The sequence below is a fragment of the Phacochoerus africanus genome, chromosome 8, assembly GCF_016906955.1.
Source record: "Phacochoerus africanus isolate WHEZ1 chromosome 8, ROS_Pafr_v1, whole genome shotgun sequence".
Taxonomy (NCBI): Eukaryota; Metazoa; Chordata; class Mammalia; order Artiodactyla; family Suidae; genus Phacochoerus; species Phacochoerus africanus.
Window position 1 is genome coordinate 49,297,428 of NC_062551.1, and position 21,563 is coordinate 49,318,990.

The 21,563-nt window shown below is 54.2% G+C and overlaps 2 protein-coding genes across 8 annotated transcripts in view; both read left to right on the top strand.

Annotated features, from left to right (window-relative positions):
- HNRNPUL1 (heterogeneous nuclear ribonucleoprotein U like 1) overlaps positions 1-8,978 on the top strand; it is a 35,399-nt gene extending 26,421 nt beyond the window's left edge. For all 6 annotated transcript variants that reach the window (XM_047794189.1, XM_047794188.1, XM_047794186.1 and 3 more), the window contains exons 11-15: positions 3,595-3,763; positions 4,360-4,644; positions 5,728-6,017; positions 7,355-7,546; positions 8,088-8,978. In XM_047794189.1, the coding sequence (XP_047650145.1) occupies positions 3,595-3,763; positions 4,360-4,644; positions 5,728-6,017; positions 7,355-7,546; positions 8,088-8,204 (1,053 nt within the window). In that variant the 3' untranslated portion in view covers positions 8,205-8,978. The remainder of the gene's footprint in view (positions 1-3,594; positions 3,764-4,359; positions 4,645-5,727; positions 6,018-7,354; positions 7,547-8,087) is intronic.
- A 2,029-nt stretch (positions 8,979-11,007) lies between these two features.
- On the top strand, positions 11,008-21,052 carry CCDC97 (coiled-coil domain containing 97). 2 transcript variants are annotated; one of them, XM_047794199.1, is made up of 6 exons: positions 11,008-11,883; positions 13,927-14,382; positions 15,913-16,191; positions 16,815-16,944; positions 18,655-18,919; positions 19,037-19,100. In XM_047794199.1, the coding sequence occupies exons 1-5, from the start codon at positions 11,838-11,840 to the stop codon at positions 18,896-18,898; spliced, it is 1,155 nt and encodes a 384-aa protein (XP_047650155.1). In that variant the 5' UTR covers positions 11,008-11,837; the 3' UTR covers positions 18,899-18,919; positions 19,037-19,100. The 2 variants fall into 2 exon arrangements, with proteins under 2 accessions (XP_047650155.1, XP_047650156.1); XM_047794200.1 differs by lacking the exon at positions 18,655-18,919 and having other exon boundaries at positions 11,662-11,883; positions 19,037-21,052.
- Positions 21,053-21,563: the final 511 nt, after the last annotated feature.

Here is a 21,563-nt window from a genome sequence, read left to right on the forward strand (position 1 = left end):
CCAGCTTGGCTCCAGTAGGACTCAGTATCCTGAAGGGTAGAACAGTGGTCACCCTTTTTTGGATGTCCCGGCAAAGATTCCCTGCCTGTCTTTTCTCAGTTTGCTGGTTAAATCAATTGTGAAACCCATTTCAAATATGTGGCCTAGTAGAGGTTTATAGTCCTGTAGGTAGATCGTCTTAATATCTCTGTTCAACATGGTAAAGTTGGCTTTCTCTGGAGGCCCCCAGCACCTCAGCCAGACGTGGAACAGCTGAGCCCTGTAAAGAGTCACCGCCAGCCTCCTCAGCTTGGGCTGACTTGTTCAGAGATAGGGTCCAGGATGTAGCAGGCACACCTATAGTCTTCACTTCAGGGCTGCTGGCCTCCTGGTGGAGGAACATGTGGTCAGGCCAGTGCTCCAGGCTAATAGGCAAAAGAATCTCAGCTCTGAAGGTGGTGGGGGAGGAGGTCCTCTGGTTAACCACAGATTGGAGGGTTGACTTGGGGAAACCTAGAGACTGCTTGAGCCTAGGAAGAGATCTCAAGCCAGTGGTTTGATCTGTTTTGACTTAAACCGCAAAAGTCTGTTCCAGAAAACCCTAGGTAGTTGTGAGGGAGAGAGGGAGTGTGTGTGTGTGTGTGTGTGTGTGTGTGTGTGTGTGTGTGTGTGTGTGTGTGTGTGTGTTGAAGATCCAGAGCAGGCCCCAGGCTGGATCCTAGCATTTCCCATTAGCCTCAGTGCCAAGGCTGAGGGGGAAATTGATGCATAGCTGTCTCAAATTAGATGGGACTTCCAAGGCAGAGACTGGTGCTACAGGCAAAGTCGCTGCAGTCCCTGGATCTCAGCCTAGTACTGGCTTTTCCCTTCTCTGGCTTTTCCCAAGTAGTCAGACCTCCCCACATTTGGTCTTCTGTTACATAGTGTGACCTCAGAAAGGCCCATCCTTGAGAGGGAAGGAGAACGTGCTGCAGAATCCAGGCTAGGCTGAGAGCTGTGTGTGTTGGAGCTTTTACCTACATTCCATGATGACCTGAGTATCCTCCCTCTTCAAATCATGTGGGTATTGAGCTGTGGAACAGCCGAGAAGAAGCAGGAGGCCACATTGCTACAAGCGGTCTCTTGCCAGTGGAGAGCCTCTGGAATGAGGTGCTGCCTGGCCTGTCCCCTAGCCTATCAAGATGCTTCAGGACTGGGTACAGAACAGCAGCTAACACTGGTGAGGCAGCAGAGAGGCAGCGGAGTTGCCCTCCTGGAGGCTTCTGAGAAGACCTCTGCAGGGCTGTGTGTGAGGGCCCAAACCACCTCCAGAGTTGAGGCTGCAGTCCTAGGAGTTCTCTTCGGAGTGATGAGGGGCAGGGCTGGGCGTGACAGCCTCACTAACCTCGCCTCAGAATGAATGGCATAAGTAGTCCTGCTTTGCATCCCTGTTGGCAGGTGCCACGCCTTTGCCTAAAACAGAAAGCCAGGACTACAGTGGAATCCCACAGTAAACTGCCTTGTGTTGGCAGACGTTGGAGAAAAGGTTTCTATCCTCAGTCCTCCACATCCCCAGAGCGTCAGCCCATTCCATGGCTGACACTCCGACCAGTTCTTTTCTACACATGGAGTTTGTTCCACTGGTTTACCTCACTCTGAGCCCAGAGTGAACTCTTTCATTACCAGCTTTAAGTTCGCTCCTCTGGGATCCAGCCATGCTTCTCATGCGGCCAACCTGATTCTTTGGAGTTGTGGATGGAGTACGAATGAAAGTGGATGAGGGATAGTGGGGCTCTTACTGAACTCAGGCTTCTACACTCCCCCAGACTGTCACACACCAAAACTACAGAGGCAGCTGCTCTGAGAAACCCAGCTACTGCCCTTTGGCCCACATCACAGGGACATGGGAGTAGCCAGGAAGCCAGGGAACACAGACAGCCCCAGACCTCCATAGAGTCAGCATCTTCAAGCAGGGTGGGACTGGGAGAAGCAGGAGCTAGGCAGAGGGAGCCTCCACAGCTGGAAAAGCTGACCTAGCTGTTGTATTGGTCTCCTAGCAACAGCCAGCAGCAGCCCCCAGTGACCACAGCAATGCTGGGCCAGTCCAGGGGCTCTGACCTCACTATGTTTGCTGTGGCAACAGCCACCAACAGCTAAGTCCCCTTTCCTCCAGGAAAGCCAAGTATTTGCATTTCTGCTGGCGTGGCTTATACCCTTTTCTTCCCCAAGCCAAGGAATGAGGGGAGGCAGGTGCAGTCTTGAAAACTGTCACCATAAGGGTCCTTAGCAACTCGGTTCCAAAGTGTCAGAGGAACCATCCCTCAGAGTCTAGCCACTTCCCAGGACAGAGGCCAGCTGTTCATATGAGTCCTGCTTTTCTGTCCCCATTTCTTCCATCATGAAGCTGCAGGGACCAGCCTCTTGGCAGCAATGCTTCTCTTCTCTGTCCCCTCTTCAGGACAGAGCAGGTCTGTTTATCCATGTCCTTGAAGTTCAAAGGGATTGAAATAGTATCACTTTTTATGGGCAAGCAAACAATGGAATGAATTGTCCACAGTATGGCTGAGGCCATATTCACCCCTGGCACCTGTCTACTCTGGTTTTCGTGCCAGGAGAAAACCTCATTATGTAGCTGGAGGAAGCCAGATTCTGCATTCCTGTGAGCAGATGCCACCTGCTTTGCTTTTAGGAATGAGGTCTGGGGAGGAAGACCTGACCTTGTAACTTGGGTGCTTTTTAACCATTTGTGGCTCAAGGCCTCCTTGGGCCAAGTGCCAAGGCACAGATTACAACATATGTACACCCAACATACATACCCTCTTTACCTGCTGCTCCCCCTTAATAAAGGTTGGGACATTCCCTCGGGAGCAGGGAACCATCACCTAGAGGAAAGGAAGAACATGAGTAGCGAAACTGCACTTGCAAGAAACACAGGCTATTGTCTTGTCAAGCTCCCTGGTTAGAGGCTTGTGGGTAAGGATGGTGTTTCAGAGAAGGGCTGAAGGAGTAAAAGAACCAAGGTGTTGATGAAAATAATCTACATAGTTATCAAAGGGGCTAGTTAATTATGGCACCTGTTTTATAAATAGTAAAAAGGAGCACTGAAGAAAAAGGATAGAGAAACATTAAGTGGGGGGGGGGGAAGGCTTCAAAATAGTATGTGTTGTTTGACTCCATTAGGGTTAAAAGTCACACAAGATATTTCTAGAAATACCCAAGAAGTACAACACAAGTTGTCTCTGGGAAGTAGGAACAGCAGGAGGTGGGTGAAGGGGTTCTTACTCTAAACTTTATACCTTGTACTCTGGATTTTTTTACCATGAGCTTGTGTTACTTTTAGAATGGAGGGCAGGGGAGCTGTGATGCACAATACCAAGAACAAATAGGATTAAAAAGCGAGGCCCAACTGTTAGGAATCCCTTGTCCTGTGACTGTCAGCAGCCACTTTCCCAAGTCAGTTCATTTTCTGAGGGTGGACTCAAGAATCTTTAAAAGTGAAGAAGAGCAGTTTCCTCTGTTTCCCTAGTCGGGAGAACTAGTGTCCTTTTCTCAGTCCCTCGCCTTCGTAACACCCCTGAGAGGGAAAAACCAACTTGCAGTGTACCATCTATTGCCTCTTCTGTCATCTACCCCTAGACAAATGTTTATGGGTCAGCCCAGAGACGAAAAATGAGACCATTTGAAGGCTTCCAGCGCAAAGCTATTGTAATTTGTCCCACTGATGAGGACCTCAAAGACCGAACAATAAAGCGGACCGATGAAGAAGGGAAGGACGTCCCAGATCATGCGGTCCTGGAAATGAAAGGTAGGAGATGAGCAGACGCCTCAGACATCTCAGTAGGGTCCTCAGGAGAAAAATCGCCTGACACTGTTTTCCCTCCCCAACTCCTTGGTTTTTCTTTTCTTTTTTCTTTGTTTTTTTAATCTTGTTCTTTCTCTTTGCCTCTGCCCTATCCCTTCCCTGTCTAGTATAGCTATGAATGGAAAAGCCTCCTGTGTCTCCTGTGGCAAGGTTTTCAGGCTAGGTGGGCTGGGGCAGGATGCTGAGGGACCTGCGTGCTCATCTGCCTCTGGCACCCGCTGGGTGGGCTGGCTGAGCAAGCCTCAGTTTGTTTCTCTGTAAAAGTAAGAATGGTGATTCCACCTGCCTGGCCCACTCCCTGGGTTGTAAAACATTGGTGGGGGCTTAGCCACCTCTTCAGGGAAGGGATTTTTGGGTCTTCATTGGCTCCCCTGACCGTTGTCAGAGAGGCTGAGCTTAGGGCCCTGTTTCTCTGTGGTTCCTACTGCAGTCCCTCCTCCCCCCTCTGGCAGGCCAGTGTCCTGGGCTGAGGGAGAGCAGCCTTCCGAAGGTGCTGACTGTCTCTCCTGGCTCCTTCTGGGGCCCTCCTTCCCTCCTAGCCAACTTCACGTTGCCAGATGTTGGGGACTTCCTGGATGAGGTTCTGTTCATTGAGCTGCAGCGGGAGGAAGCAGACAAGCTGGTGAGGCAATACAACGAGGAAGGCCGCAAGGCTGGCCCCCCCCCTGAAAAGCGCTTCGACAACCGAGGCGGCGGAGGCTTCCGGGGCCGTGGGGGCGGCGGTGGTTTCCAGCGCTATGACAACAGAGGTCCTCCTGGGGGCAGCCGAGGAGGCTTCCAGAATCGAGGAGGAGGCAGCGGTGGAGGAGGCAACTACCGAGGAGGTGAGACATCTCACACCAAGTTCTCCCTATGTTTGGTTCCTGGGTCAGGGTTGGGCCTTGGGACGGCTTCCCCAGTCAGCAGGTGAAGTTTCCCTGGTACCAGCTCTGGGCTGAACTCTCAGAAATGAGACAAATCAGAATGTGGGACCTCAGGGAAACTTTCCCACTGTCATGCTTCTCTTGGACATTGCTCCTGGAGCCCTTGCCCATCCGTGTGTCACATTGCTGTCGTTGTTGTTCGTCTCCCCCGCCCCCAGCTTTTCTGACCATGAGCTCCTTAGGGAGAGGTAACAGACTGCGTTTACTGCCAGGCCTGGCTTCCACCACAGGACCTGGGACAAGGCAGATACTCGAACTGGCTTTGGTTTTAAAACAGATGAACGAATTAACAAAGAAGTTGATTTGCCTGAGATTCACCCAGCTGAATCCAGAACTGAGATCAAGTGATCCAGAACCCAACTTCTTAGTCACTGTTATGCTACCTCTCAAGTAAAGTATATGATCATGATACAATAAGCATGCCCTACTTTGTTTCAGGCTTGTGCTGGATAGTCTGGGGGATAGAACCAAGATTCAGACACTGTGTCACGCTTTAGTGACAGTCCAGAAGGATTCTGGGCTAAATGGAAAGCCCAAGGGTACTGTGAGCTCAGGAGATGCCAGATCCAGCCTGTGGGGCAGCAGGGCTCAGGACATACGCTAAGGCCCAGAGGTCAATAGGAGTTGGCTGGGGGAAGGGTTCTGGGCTTAAAAAAGCTGAACAAAGCCTCAGAAGAGGCAGGCCCACTGGGCCCCACCTGAAGAGGACTGTCTCCAGTGCTTAGATGTCGGGGTCAGTAGAAATCAAGACAACCCTGATCCATAGTCTCATGGGCAAGAGAAACCTGTCGGCAGCAGTGATGACTGGGTGTTATCAGGGCTCTGGGGAAGCGCAGAAGAGGTGCTTTGCTCTTCATTGGAACTGAGCCACTCAGTGCCTGGTCACACTGGAGCCACAGCAGTCACCAAGACAGCCCAGTTCCTGGGAGTCCCAAGTTGAGAACTTGAGAGCAACAGGGCCTCTCATCTGGTTCTCCATTGCAGGTTTCAACCGCAGTGGGGGTGGTGGCTACAACCAGAACCGCTGGGGTAACAACAGTCGGGATAACAACAACTCCAACAACCGAGGCAGCTACAACCGAGCTCCCCAGCAACAGCCACCACCACAGCAGCCACCGCCCCCACAGCCACCACCACAGCAGCCTCCACCGCCACCCAGCTACAGCCCTGCTCGGAATCCCCCAGGGGCCAGCAGCTACAACAAGAACAGCAACATCCCTGGTTCAAGCGCCAATACCAGCACCCCTACAGTCAGCAGCTACAGCCCTCCACAGGTGAGAGAATAAGTGTGTGTATGGGGGGGGGGCGGTGTGCACAGGTGAGAAGAGGTCGGACCAGGGAAATCACCAACACTTGCTCTAGCCACAGGTCTCCACATGGACCTCCAGTCCTGCCCTTTCGCCTACCAGTGCCTTTGGCTGGGACATACCCTAGATATTCCAGATCCCTTCTAAACCCAGAGTAAATCGGGAACCTGCCCGTTCTATCATCCCCCTCTGGCGGGCTGTAAGCATCTGTCTCTCCAGCAAGTACATTCTCTTGGCTGTATCCCTGGCCTCCCGGGGTCCCCATAGCACTCAGAGTTACCTTGCCCAGGATGGAAGGGGCTAACCCCCTTGGCTTCAGGATGTGTAGATAGGCCCTAAGATTGGTGAAGACTTAGCCTCTGCCCTGAGAGCATCACTGCAGAGCAGCTCCAGGCACAGTTCGAATTCTCAGGCCCCTTAACCAGAGCAGCCTCCGTTTACTGTGCACCTTCCACGTGCCAGGCAGCTGGAGGCAGCAGGAGACACAGACGAATGGTCTAACCAGAATAATTTTTTTAGAACAGGAGCTGGACAGATACAAATTCAGACCCAAGCCCCACAACATTCTGGTTTTGCGCCCTTGGCCAAATGGCTTCACCTCTTTGGACCTCGTTTTTCTTATAAGGGATTAGAATTGTTAGTAGAACTCATTTTCAGGGTTTATTGTGAGGGAAAGGTGGCATAATGGCTTTGTGGGAAGGCTCTGGAACTAGGTGGACGTGGGAGCAGGGTCCAGCTCTGCCGCTTTTTATCTCTGTGACAAGGGCCCAATGATTTCATCTCTCTGAGCATCCCCTTCCATCTCTGTGAAACGAAGCCGATGGAACCTACCTCACAGAGTTGATGGGGGAATTAGATGAGCTAAGGATACAGCCTGGACCTGAGAAGCACTTAGGAAATTGCCACCACTGGTTTTCTCAGCAGATCTTCCTGTAACAAATACTACCATTTATTGTGCCCAATGGATTGTACATATAAGCTTACTGACTATGCAGAGCAATCCAAAGGAGTGGTTCTGCTGTAATCTTCATTTCATAGAAAAAAAAAACAAAAAAACTGGGATTTCAAGAGATGCTGTGTGCCTTGCTCTGCCAGGGTCTCAGAGCTGGGATTTGAGTCCAGAGTGCAGCTCTGCATCTTACTCTGTCCATCCGTGTCACAGAGCAGACCCACCTCCTGCTCAGCCTTCAAACACCCTACACCAGGGAAGTGCCTTTGTGAGCCCACTGCTTACAAAGGCCCTTCCTCCATCCAAGCTAAGCTGGCTGTTTCACAGAGCCCTGTTTTCTTCCCCCACTTTCCAGCCGAGTTACAGCCAGCCACCCTACAACCAAGGAGGTTACAGCCAGGGCTACACAGCCCCTCCGCCTCCACCTCCACCACCACCTGCCTACAACTATGGGAGCTACGGCGGCTACAACCCAGCCCCATACACCCCACCACCGCCCCCCACCGCACAGACCTACCCTCAGCCCAGCTATAACCAGTATCAACAGGTAGGTGCCAGAAATGGGGGAAGGGGGTGATGGAGAGACTTCTAGGGGCCCTGCATGTATGTGTATTCCCAGACCCCTGTTTATCCCTTAGAGGATGGGCAGCCTTCTGGCCTCAGGCTGGCATTCATCCGGTATAGCCCTTCCATGTGGTGGACACTGCACTGGCTGCTAAATAACTAGCATCCTAGTCTCTCTCCCCAGTGCAGCAAGAGGAGGGCAAAGCAGGGGACCTTGAACTCTGCTTCAGTGCCATGGCCAATATCCATTCTGATTGGTTGAGGCTAGGCCACCATATCTATTTCTGAGTGTTTTGAACACGGTTACCTGGCTGTACCTGAAAGGGCATTAGTTTAGCAGGCCAGGAGACCTGGGCTTCAGTCTCTTAACTTCCCACCCACGTGGCATCTGTCCTCCTAGGGTTCCTTGCCTATTCTGTCAGGAGACCTGTGTCTCTACTATGAGCAAGAGTGGGGTCAATGGAGGAGCCAAATGTGGATCTGGGTGCATGACAACCTGGTACCCTTGATTTCTCTCTCTCCAGTATGCCCAGCAGTGGAACCAGTACTATCAGAACCAGGGCCAGTGGACGCCATACTACGGGAACTACGACTATGGGAGCTACTCTGGGAACACACAGGGGGGCACAAGCACACAGTAGCAGTGTGTCCTGGGGGCCCCTCCCGGCTTCCTCCACCAGCGCCCACCTTGGCCCCCCTCGTCCACCCCCACTGGGTCCCGTGGTGCTGGGGGACGGGTCCTCCCAGGGCTGCCTCCCCTCTGAGGGGCTCTTCCCCCAGACAGGGTGGGCGTTTTCCTCTGGATTCAAATAGGCAACAATGACCTTTTATTTTCTGTTTGTCCCCCAGCCCTTTCCTCTTCCCCTGCCTCCTTTTTGACTAAAGATCCCCCACCATTCATCATACAGTGAGGCTACAGGGCTGAGGGGAGAGCCCCTTCCTGTCCTCTCGCCCCAGCCCTGCTCCAGCCCCTCAGCTTCCCAGACTCTCTTGCAGTTGGTTGTAAATTCTTCCAGGAGCTGTTTTACTGTCTACTTTTAAGGATTTAAAAAAAAAAAAAATCAAAAACTTAAAAAAAAAAGTTTAAAAGCAAAATGCAGAGGGAGGAAGCAGTGACAGAATTTTTTGGTAATTATGCTTTTTTTTAATTTTTAGAATTGTCCATTTTTACTGTGGGTCGGCTGTTGATATTTCATCAGGATAACCATTTCTTTTCTGAGTTCAGGTGACGGAGGAAGAGCCACACCCTTAAAACAAAACACACCCAAAACAAAACCACAGAATCATCTTTAACCCGACTTTTTATACAATGTCTCAGTTTCCCGTAACTTTGCACACAAGCTTCTGTGTTGAGTTGAATTGTACCTGCTTTTTGTATTTGGAGAGAGTGTGACTATTGAACTTGAAACCTTTTATTCCAGGCGTCTTGGTAGTTTCTGGTGGGATGAAGTGGGGAGAGGGAAGAAGGGAGTTGGGGGGAGGGGGTTCCTTCCCTTCACATGAAGTTTCTCCCACCGCTTCCTCTCCCGAGGTCTCCCAGGTACCAGATCTAAAAGTTTTCCCTACAGTGATCCTCTGATTATTTTTACTTCCCCCTGACCCCTATGTTTTAACAGGATTTTAACAAACTGCACTTATTAAGAAATGTGTTTGCCCTGTTTTGTTTTTGTTTTGTTTCAATAAATGACATGGCACCTCCTAGCAGGAAGGAAGCAGGGTTTCAACCCTGAAGTGTTACTGCAGTTGGCCTTTAATTGGGGTGGGGACCTTTTCAAGGGGACATTATTTACTCATTCATTAAACACTTACTGTAGGATTTGTGTGCCTGGCCCCATTTTTGGTGCTGGGGGTGTCCCCTTAAACCTGGGGCCCTCAGTTTAAAATCCACTAATTCATTTAAAAATGGTTCTCTGGTCTCTGGCCTTTCCAGTCCACCTACAGTCCCAAATCCTTCCTGGAATTTGTGAGACAAAAGGATGGAACAGGTCCCTAGGCAGAGAGCGAGGTAGGGCCAATACTTAGAAAGTGGGGCTGGACTAAGGGTCATCCCTCTGGTGTGAAGGGCGTGACTGCCCATCCACATTAGGCCTGGTCTAGGTGCTGGGCTTAGGACGCTTTCTGCCTGTGCTCCTGGATTCAGGCTGGTGCGGATTCCAAGAACTTCTTTAGCCATTAAATGTTAGGTACTTGCTCTGTTCCTCACTTAACTGTGGACAGTGCTGAGGACACAGCATGACCAAGGCCATCCTGGACCCTGCCCTGATGGGGCTCCCAATCCAAAGGCAGTATGAAAGTAGGGGTGTGGTATGGTGAGAGTGAGGGCTTCCTAAAGAAGGAAACATGTTACTACAATAGAAGTGAGCTGGGATAAAAGACTGATTGCATCCCCACAGCCTATCCTTCCTCAGCAACTTGAGTCATTTCTTCATCTCCTATGGACATGCTGTGCTCCTGGCCCCTTGTGAGGGACAGTGCTGGAGCATAGGAGTGTCCAGTTTAGCCCCATCTGTTCCCTGATAGGAACTGTCTCAGAGCTTTGTGAAGGGGACACAGCTTAAAAAATAAGGGGAAGAAAGTTGACTAGTTTTGAGATCAGATGTGAGGCATCTGAACCTGAGATGGAGCCAAGACTGGTGGCTAGTTGGGCTAAGTGGCTGGAGTGGCCTCCCTGCTCAGGGAGGGCCTCAAGTCTTCTATTCTGGGAAGTCCCTGGCTCTACAGATCCATGGGTTGGGCAACAGTGCCCTCTGCTGGCCTCCTGGCAACATGTCTAAATGTAGTCAGTCCTGGTGTATTCCAGATGGCTCCAGATCCCTCATCCCGGGGAATATAAGTGCAAAGTTACTCTGCTTTTGGCCAGTGTCTGGATTACTGTATCAGCTTCCTCACAGATCTCTCTCAACCTCCGGTGCCTTTGCCCTGATAACCCTCTACCTTCTCCGCACAGGATAAAGGAGCTCAAACTAAATACAGCTTCAAGGCCCCACATGCCTGGCCCCTGTTGACCTCACTGCCTTTATCTCTTGCCAATCCCTTTTAGAATAAATGCCTTGGAAATTGAGGTTATAGGGGAGTGGCCAATCCTTTTTAGAATCATAAATGCTTTGGAAATACATAAAGTCTTACATAAAGATTTACAAGCTTCTGGAGTTCCCATTGTGGCTCAGGAATTAATGAACCCGACTAGTAGCCATGAGGATACAGGTTTGATCCCTGGCCTCACTCAGTGGGTTAAGGATCCAGCGTTGCCGTGAGCTGTGATTGTAGGTTGCAGACGCAGCTCGGATCTAGCATTGCTGTGGCTGTGGCATAGACCCGCAGATACAGCTCAGGTTGGACCCCTAGCTTGGGAACCTCCGTATGTCGCAGGTGTGGCCTTAAAAAAAAAAAATTTACAAGGTTCTCAAGTCCTTGCAGCCTTATTATGGCCTCAAGTTAGAACAACCTTCCAATTCCCTGACTTTACTGAAGTCTTTGCAGCAATCAGGATTATCCAATCCTACCTGAGACCCCTGTCTACCTCCCTCTTAGCTGATTCCTGCTCATCCTTCAGGTCCTAGCTTGGGTGTCCTTTCATCCCAGAAAGGAACCTTCCCTGGCTCACCAGGCTAGGGTGGGCAGCTCCCTTAGCCCTGTGGGTCCACCGGAGCCCTGGCCACTCAGGGTCACTGGTAACACCGGACCCATTAACCTAGGGCAAATCCGGACTGAAATCTCCTCTCCACATCTGAAGATTCTCCAGGTCCTAGAATATAAAAGTGGTAAATCCAATCTATGATCTCATTACCTATCTCATGCTAACCAGAGATTAGGTTTGATGACAGAATCAAGAGCCAAGGCTTAGTAAATATTCTTGGAAGTGGTGAAGAAATAAGACGATAGACTTGGGGTCTAAACATGAGCCCAGGCCCTGGAGAATGGTCATTCAAACCATCACCAAATTAGGCATGCTGGTGTCGAGTCACAGCAATGCAGTTTCAACAATGTTTCCCTCCTGATATTCCAATTTCCTAGCAGTTCAGGCTGGGGGCAGAGGTTGCCCGGAAGGGCCTATCTGACCCTGGCGCCCTTTCCCTTCCCGACGGGAGGGCGGGGCCGACTGGGAGCACGCATGCGCATAGGAAGGTCCGCCTTCATCCCGGAACTTCGGTTCCTGGTGCTGCGGGGCCCCGGGCCCCGGGAGTGTGCTCAGCCGGAAGTGGCTTCCGGGAGTGTGCAACTGGGATTGGCGTGCAGAGCTTATCACGGCGGTTAACGAGTCGTAGGAAATCAGGATGGAGGCCGTGGCAACCGCGGCAGCGGCGATGGAACCCGGTGAAGGTGAGATCCTGGCCACGCGTTGGCGGCGGGAGCATGGGACTGCGGTGTCACTAGGAAATGAGTCCCCATGAAGGCGAAGGGGGACACTTTATAAGGGGACACCTGTCTTTGGCCTTACCTGTTCCCCTCACCACTTTGTCCAGATTAACCCCTCTTGTCGCGGGCTGGCCTCCTTTAGCCTATCGCCTCCTCCTAAATTAACCTCTGCCAAATTACAGGCCAGCTCTTACCATGTCCCAGGCTAATCCAGTTCCTTACCGGGCTAACTCTCAGGCTAGTTTAAACCTCCCCTAGTCCTGGGCTAACTCTCCCCATTGTACCTGCCCACCCTGCTTCTCAAGGCACTTCTTCCCTTGCTTCATCCTGTTTTTTCTATGCAGAATGCTTATCCAGACTAACGGCTCCCCCATTTCATTCTAATTCCCCTTCCGCGAAAGTCCACAGTCCCACCTGCCTCTTCAGGGTCCTTAATCCATTTCCCCCGTTTCTCTTTTTTGCATTTTCAGTCTTTTTCTCTTCATGCCTCCCCACCAGTACCTAAAATGCTTTTTGGTTTTTGTTTGTTTGTTTGTTTCGGTGCCCATGGCATGCAGAAGTTCTCAGACCAGGGATCAAGCCCTTGCCACAGCAGTGACAACCCCCAACCCTTAACCCGCTGCGCCAAAGGGAACTCCTTAAATGCTTTTGTTTTGCTCATCTTAAAACTATCCTAGTGCTTCAGAGTATTCCTGTGTAGGGTGAGGAGCAGTTAGGAGGTTTGTTGAAACATCACTGACCAGGAATTGGTAATTGTTGAAGCTGGATGATGAGTGTATGGGGATGATCATTGTACTCTACTTTTATGCATGTTAAAAATTTTCCATAATTAAAAAAAGGTTTAACCTAGAAAGAAAATCTATCCCTTGATCCCTTGCTGCCTGCCAGATAGCATTTATCTTCTCCAAAGAGCCATCCACACTTGCCTCCATTTCCTCATCTCCCACCCACTGCAGTCTGGCTTTTACCTTCAGAAACTGCACCCATTAGGATTCCCCAGTTACTTTCTCATGTAGTTAAACTGAGTTGCCCTGTTCAGCTTTTTTTCTTACTAGACTACTTGGAGAATTCAGTGCCATTGACCCCACCACCCTTCTTGAAAATTTTCCCTTGGTATCTGTGACACCACGCTTTCTGATTTCTTTCCTGTCTCTCAGAATCCTCCTACTCAGCCATTATTAGTTTCCTGGGGCTGCTGTAGCAAATTGTCACAAACTGAGTGGTCTAAAACAACAGAAATTTATTCTCTCACAGTTCTGGAGACCAGAAGTCTGAAATCAGTATCAGTGAGTTGAAATCAAGGTGTCAGCAGGGCCATGGAGGGCTCGCTCTGAGGGAGAATCCTTTCCTTGCCTCTTCCAGCTTCTTGGCATTCCTTGGTTTGTGGCCATACCACTCAATCTCTGTCTTTTTTTTTTTTTTTTTTTTTTTGGCAAGGAGTGTTCAGATGTCCATTTAAAACTGCAGCCTCTGGAGTTCCCATTGTAGTTCAGTGGTAACGAACCCGACTAGTATCCCTGAGAACGCAGGTTCAGTCCCTGGCCTCACTCAATATGTTAAGGATACGGTGTTGTCTTGAGCTGTGGTGCAGGTCTCAAACACCGCTCAGATCTGGCATTGCTGTGGCTGTGGCGTAGGCTGGCCGCTGCAGCTCTGATTTGGCCCCTAGCCTGGGAACCTCCACATGCCACAGGTACAGCCCTAAAAAAATGAAATAAATAAATAAATAAAATAAAACTGCAGCCTCACCCCCATTCCCTCCTCCTTCCATCCTCCACAGCTCTTGGAACCACCTAACACGTTATGTTTTCACTAAGTATGTTTTCATTTGTCTGTGTTCTCAACTAAACTGTGGACTTCTTGTTTACTGTGGTAGCTCTAGGGCCTAGAGCAGTGCCCAGAATATAGTAGGTGCTCAATAAATGTGCAATGAGTGAATGATTAAGTACCCAGTCCCTTCCACCCACTCCCTCTCCCATCCTGAACTGATCTTTCCTCTCCCCACAGGCTGCAGGGAGCCCAGTCCTGGGCACTGGGGGGAGCTGAGCTGGACGCCAATCCCATCCAGACCCCAGGACAAGGCAGAAGCAGCAGAGGGAGTGCCAAGGGCCCTGGACACTGACTCCCCGGATGTCGAGAATGCAGCAGTGAGTGCCATGCTGCACGCCGTGGCTGCCAGCCGCCTGCCCGTGTGCAGCCAGCAGCAGGGCGAGCCCGACCTGACCGAGCAGGAGAAGGTGGCCATCCTGGGCCAGCTGTACCATGAGAAGCCGCTGGTGTTCCTGGAACGCTTCCGCACGGGCCTCCGGGAGGAGCACCTAGCCTGCTTCGGCCACTTGCGTGGTGACCACCGTGCAGACTTCTACTGTGCCGAGGTGGCCCGGCAAGGCGCTGCCCGGCCCCGCACCCTGCGCACCCGCCTGCGTAACCGCCGCTACGCTGCCCTGCGTGAGCTCATCCAAGGTGTGGGGCTGGGCCGGCTGGGTGGGAGGGGAGACGTGGGCAGGGGAAGGAAGAGACAAAGATGCAAGAGCAGAAGCACAGGCCGAAGAGATGGGAAGGTGAGATGACGGGGAAGATCGGAAGAGACAGGCAGGGACCCCCAGGAAGACAATGGGCCAGGCAGTGAGAAGAGGCAGAATCCAGTAGCTGACAGAAGTGCCATTTCAGGCCAGCAGGCTGAGGGCACGGTATCCAGCATATCCAGCACTATGGCAACGGATCATCCCTCAGCAAAACGAGATCCTTACCCAGAGGTCTTGAGAGCAACCTGTCGGGGAATGTGTTCGTGGCCCGGGGCAGGCAAAGGCCGCTGGAACAGGACATGCGTGTGAAAAATGTCAAGGGAAACATCGGTACTATTGTGACTGTGATGTAATCTCAGGCAGCTTTGTGACCAGAGACACTGGAACTAAAGTTAAGAGCAGAGAGCAAGTGAAGCGGAGCGGGACTGAAGAGTCTAGTTAGGGAGGAGACAGAGGCCGCAGAGAGAGATCCAGGAAAAGTGGGACACAGTGACAGGTGAGGAGCAAAGAGGAGGATCGGAGGTGGGGTTAGCAAGCAGGAGAGACAGAGACGGGTGGAGACAGAGGGGCGGAGGCGGGGAGGGAGAAACCCACCTTCCCAGAGGTGGAGCAGCATGTGGTGGGTAACAGTGGAAACAGAGCCATAGGGGTAAGAGAGATGACCAGACGGAGGCCGGGACCGGGAGGGTCTCAGGACTCCTGGCCTCTGAGGGTGAGGGGTGGAGACACCCCTGCAGGAAGAGGCAGCCAGGGGTGGGGGTGTGGGGGAGCCAGGCCAGCCTGAGGGGTGGCTGCGGAAAGGAACGCTCTGGGGAGAGGTGAGGTCTGGGGTCTGGAAGGGGCACTCACACCTGGGCACATGCCCTGTGGGACCTGGTCCCATTCACATACATGCCTTGCTCCGTGCAGATGTGCAGGCGTGTCCAGGCGTGCGCACCAGCAGCTAGAATGAGGCTCAGCAGACAGACACACACAGTCCACGTACTAGCTCCCATGCGCAGCACACCTGCCCATGATGCCCTGCCCACCAGCTCCCCGACGCAGGGCCCCCTGACAGTGTGCTGGCCCCTGCAAGGGGGTGTGTGGCCATGTGGCCGTGCACACTGATGGGCTGTGGCTGGTGAATCCTGCCTAAGCACATGGTACATGGGCCTTAGGCTGCCAGCGCCCCAGAGGCCAGGACGTCCAATGACTGACTGTGCCCAACGTGCTTGGACACATGAGTCCACATGTAAATACTGGCCTAGTCACACGCGTGTGCTCAGACCCGTGCATGCGTCCTTGCAGTCATGATCTCAGGCAGCTGCCCAGTTCCCTGCATTCCTGAATGTGGACAGTCACCCTCACACCCGAGTGTCTAGGGCTTCCTTTTAGCGTGGTCACGCACGGGTGGACATAGGTCTGCCCAGGCATACTTCCTTCCAGCCAGCCCCTCGCCTCACCCCCGGCCCCTGTCCCCTCTGTGCAGGAGGCGAGTATTTCAGTGACGAGCAGATGCGGTTTCGGGCCCCGCTGCTCTACGAGCAGTACATCGGGCAGTACCTGACCCAAGAGGAGCTCAGCGCCCGCGGCCCAGCCCGCCAGCCGCCCAAGCCTGGCCCCGCCGGCACACCTGCCTGCCCACTCTCCGACCTGCTGCTCCAGTCCTACCAGGAGCGGGAGCTGCAGCAGCGGCTGCTCCAGCAGCAGGAGGAGGAGGAGGCCTGCTTGGAAGAGGAGGAAGAGGAGGAGGACAGTGACGAGGAAGGTGAGGCCCAGCAGCAGAGTCCAGACACCCCAGCCCCCCCACCGCGTGTCTCCACAGCACCCGGCCAGGCCCACCTGCAATAGCCGACATGGCACCCCACCCCCGCCCGCCTGCCTGCCTGCCCTGAGTTCCCTGGCCCTCTGTCCTCTCCAGCATCCCCGTCCCCACTCCTCAGAGGCACCGCACAATCCCCAATCTCCAGACCTCTGCTCATGCTGTTCCCTCTGCCAGGGGTGCCTTCCCTTTGCTGCCCATCAGGTGTTGGGTCCCCCCTCATTCCACATCCTCCAGGGCCTGTGTTGTCATGTGGGGGGTTTTGTTTTAGTTTGGTTTTTGATTTCTTTTTTTGGCTGTGTTCATGGCATGCAGAAATTCCCTGGCCAGGGATCAAATCTATGCCAGAGCAGCAACCCCAGCCACTGCAGTGGTAGTGACAACACCAGATACTCAACCTGCCGTGCCACAAGGGAACTCCCATGTATTGTCATGTGTTTGAGGTGTGCCCCAGGAAGGTAGGGACGGGGCCGTCTTGGTCACCACTGTGTTCCCTGTGCCACCCAGCATGAAGGATGTAATTCTGTATGCACCCCTCACACACCCCCACCCCGGGTGTCCCCCTACAGACCAGAGGCCCGGCAAAGACTCAGAGGCCTGGGTCCCCGACTCAGAAGAGAGGCTGATCCTGCGGGAAGAGTTCACCAGCCGGATGCACCAGCGCTTCCTGGACGGCAAGGATGGGGACTTCGACTACAGGTGCGCCCCTGCCCTCACCACCCCCATCCCCCACCCAGCACCCCAAGGATGTGGGCCTCGGGGTCACACAGCCTAAGGGTTTCAGATCAGAGACCAGTGGGTGACCTTGGAGTAGCTTTGTCCACCTCCAAGCCTCAGTCCCCTCACTGAAGGAGGGGCCTGAGCAGGGCTGACCTTCAGTCCCATGCTGAGAAAAACACTGGAATGTTCCCATTCGGGCAGGTGGGTGGATGGTGGTGGCCTGGTAGGGATGCCGCTGCCCTGAGCTCCCTAAGTGTCCCCCAGGACCGCGGGCCTCTTCATGCTGCAGGAAGTAGTCCCTGTCAGGTTAACGCCTGCGGCGGGCGCGCCCGCAGGGCTGGTCATTAGCGTCTCCACTAGAACCCCAGGGCTGAGACGGGGCCACCCGCTCTGGAAAGGATTTTACCACCAGGGTAAAGGACACAGGGGAGTGAAGTATCAGAGTCTGAGAGAAATGGTTCCGTCAACTGAGGCAGCCTCGCCTGGTGCTCTGGAACAGCAGGTGTGGCAGCAGAGGGCCCTGGTTTCAAACCCAGCCCCCGTGACATGTGACCAGGCAGACCCTTGGGGCCTCCTTAGTAGAATGGGGGTCACAGTTGCCACGGCCAGAGCATCTCTGGTCCAGTCTGGGATCCCCAGCTCCAGAGGCAAGTCTGGCTGAGCCGCTTTTACGTTTATTGCTCTCAGTGTCCCCCACCAAGCAGTGAGTCGAGAGCCTGGGCCGTGAGGAGCCCTTAGTAAGGGCACTACTGATGTCATAAAGCCAGATGCCCTCGAGGACGTCGGGCCTAACCTGAGGAACGGGGAGTGGTGGGGACTAAAGCCTGTCCCCCCGGAGCATGGCTGCTGGGCCACATGCAGCCACCAGGGGCTTAGCACCGCTCTAGGGATGGAGCAGGGAGCAAAACTGATGGAAGGGCTCCCGCTCTGGTGAGAAAGGTGAGGAAGCATCTGGCATCTACTGGTGATGGGACAGGAAGGAAAATAAAGCAGGGTCGGGGGAGAGTGATGAGGTGGCCAGGGAAGCTCTCTGAGCAGGGGACATCTGAGCAAAGGCCTGCAGGAAGCGAGGGGTAAAAGTGATAGAAGCAACCTCGTGGAGGAGGTCCCTTTGTGGTGCAGCGGAAACAAATCCAACTAGTGACCACAAGGTTGCAGGTTTGATCCCTGGCCTTGCTCAGTGGGTCGAGGATTCGGCGCTGCTATGATCTGTGGTGTGGGTCGCAGACGCAGCTCGGATCCCCAGTTGCCGTGGCTGTGGTATAGGCCGGCAGCTGTAGCTCTGATTGGACACCTAGCCTGGGAACCTCCATGTGCTGTGGGTGCATTCGTAAAAAGCAAAAAAAAAAAAAAGAAAAGAAAAGGAAAAGGGAAAAAAAAGAAATACCTGGGGGAGGAGCTTTCCTGGCAGAGGGAACACCAGGTGCAAGACACTGGAGGTGGCACGGAGAGATTGCAAGGTGGCCGGAGTGGTGGGCGAGGGGTAGGCAACCTCAGAGGCCATAGGGCCGGATTGGACAGAGCTTCCTGCCCGTGAGGGGGTGTGAGGGAGCCTGGGAGGGTTTGGAGCAGAGTGGGGGTGGGGGTGAGGTCCTCTCACAACTGAGGGTGACGTGTCACATGAGGGCAAGGTTTCTCAACTCTGGCCCCAGGCACTGTCAACCTCGGGCTGACTGGTCCTTTGTGCAGATGCTGCGCAGTGTGCAGGGGGCGTGAGCAGCACCCCGGCCTCCACTCACTGGGAGTAACAACCGAAAGGTCTCCAGTCATCACAAATGTCGCCTGGGGGGCAAAAATCTTCCGGTTGAGAACCACTGCCCCAGGGAGACATGGGCCCATGTGTTGCCACATCTTCCAACTTTTCAAGAGAAATCAGAAGTTTTCATGTAAAATCTCTGCTTTGGAAAATGTTGCCTTTTGTTTGAAGCCCTGAGAGACCCCACCGAAACCAGCTGTAAGTTAGCTCCAACTTACAGCTGCCAGCGCATGGCCCCAGCTCCCCCAGAGGGTGAGAAGGGAGGAGGCCGGGGTGCGGGCAGAGCCAGCGCCTCACAGCCCCCTCCCGCCGCAGCACCGTGGATGACAACCCTGACTTCGACAACCTGGACATCGTGGCCCGGGATGAGGAGGAGAGGTACTTCGATGAGGAGGAGCCCGAGGACGCGCCCAGCCCAGAGCTGGACGGGGACTGACAGACCCTGCCCCCCGCCGACAAGGCCACTGATTTCAGGCCTGCCCTGCGACTTTCTCTAGGCCAGAGAAGGGTGGCCGCCCCACACCACGAGCCTCGCTGGGTCTGGTCCCATCTCGGGTCTTGGCAGCCCCCTCCCCACGATGCCTGGCCTTCCCTTCTCTCCCCCCACCTCAGTTTCCTTCTCCGCTGAACCTGCCCCTCTCTATCCTCCTCCCTCCCTCTCTTTCTCGCTCTCTCTCCCCCCACCCTTCCTCTCTGCCTTTCTCCCCATCTCTGTGCCTTGGCCTCTGTCCCCACAGCAGGCCCCCATCAGTATCCTCCTCTTGCCCAAGGCCAGTGGGGCCCTTTGTGGCTGGAGCCGGCCAGGTCGGCCCAGAGCGGCCCTCTGCCTCTGCCTCCCAGTCCTGACTCTGCTCTTCCTCCACCTCTGAGCCTTGCCTGTGAAGTTCCTTCAGCCTCACTCTCTGGGCCTGTGGCACCGCCTGCCCGTATCTTTCCATCTCTGCCAGCCTCCAGGCTGGCTCTGTCCCTCTCTGTCTCTCAGCCTTTATCTCTGGGTTTCGCTGTCTTTCCCCCACCTCCCCTCCGCAGGCCTGAGCATCCCCCATCCTGGCTGCTGTGGCCAACAGAACTGTGACAGCTGAGTGATCCAGCCTGGCCGTGGGCAGCGGGAAGACCCTGGGGGTGGCCACCAGCTCTCACCTCTCCCTGGAGACCCAGGTTTGGGAGAGGTGGGCGGGGCTGACACGGGTCATGGGCGGGCCAGGCTGGGCATGGAGGGAGGGAGACTCCCTCCCAGCCTCACTAGCCCCCCTCTGCCCAGCCACAATTTTCCCTTCCTTCACTTCCTCCACCTCCCTCTCCTCTCCTGTTTACACTCCCCAAATACGCACAGGCTGTTATCATGGGTCCTGAGTCATCCACACAGCCTGCCCCGGCCTCCCTGCCCCCAGCACCGCAGAGCCGCCCCAGAGCCCCCTGCTGCCCCAGGCTAATAGGAGCCAGATGGCCGCCTGGTGACTCAGCCACTGGCCTGTGGGAACCCAGGCGTCCTGCCTTCCCATGCCCCCCACCCCCAGCTCCTGCTCCCCCAGTGGACACACACCGAAGGGCAGCTGCTAGCAGGGGAGGACACGGGCCATGGTCGGAGAGGTGGGGCCTGGGGACCCCTTACTCCTTTGAGCCAGAGTAGTGGCATCCTGCCATGGCCAAGCCCAAGGGACCCTCAGAACCGCCTCCACCAGCTTGCAGCCCAGAGAGGGGAATACCCCAAGGACTCCTGGGGCCACAGCCCTTGACCCCTGGGGCCTTGGCTCTGCCCTGTGGGTCAAATGGAATTAGAGCCAAACGTAAAAAGTCAGCTGGATGGAGGCTGAAGGGTCTTCAGACAGAGAGACTGTTAAGTAAGGTTGCTGAGGGGTTGTGTCCGATGCCAGGCCCCAGTGAGGTGCCACTCCATAGGTGGGTCATGGGAGGCCCAGAAAGGGGATGTCACGTACTAAAGGTCATCAGAGATGGAAACCCAGGTGTAGAATCCCAAGCCCCAGAGACCACCCTACTGCCCTGCCTGTCTGCTACCAGGGCCACACGAGCCGACAGACACACAGACGTCCTCAGGTGGGAGAACCGAAGGAGAATTAGCCACTGAGGAGGCTAACAACAGCCAACACCTTTGGGGGCCTCAGTGTTGAGGCCCTTGCCGGTGTGCTATCCGCATAGATAGTGCGTCTCCCACAGGAGGCTCGAGGCAGCCCCGCCAGCTAGGCTCCAGGTTGACAGAGATGTCTGTCCCTCAGGTGCTCCTGTTTATGCCCTCAGGTGAGAGCCAGCCCTGGGTGAGGTGCACGTTTTTCACCAGTCTGTCATTTGATCATTAAATCTGTTTGTGATATACTTTGCTGTACAGAAGTTGGTTACATAATTTTTTTTAAGTGATGAGAGACAGCAATTGAGTCAGAATTAGGGTTAGTCAGATGGCGGAGAGGGAGCCTCTGTAGCTGAGACAGAGGTGGAGCCCTGAGACACACCCCCATCACAGCCTCGGAGCCGCCTCCCTCCGCTCCCGGGGATGGGGTTGGGGTGGGCGGAGAGGCTGAGTCAGGGAGGGGAGAGCCCCTCCGTGGGCATCCGGCCCCCACCCCCGTGTCTCCGTCCGTCCTCCCTCCAGGCTCCTCGGGCTGCCGCACCCCCCCCCCCATGTCTGACACCTCTGTGCGTCCTGCCAAAGCTGAAACTGCCTCCCTGTCCCTTCTCCCCGCTGCTGCTGCTTCCTCCACCTCCCCCCCACCCCCTGTCCCTTTTATTCAGCCACTGCAGCTGTTGCGTCTCCCCATGGCTTTTCATCTCCCCTCTCAGCCCCTTCTCGCCTCTGCCTCCTCTCCCTCAACCCCTTCTCTTCTGGGCC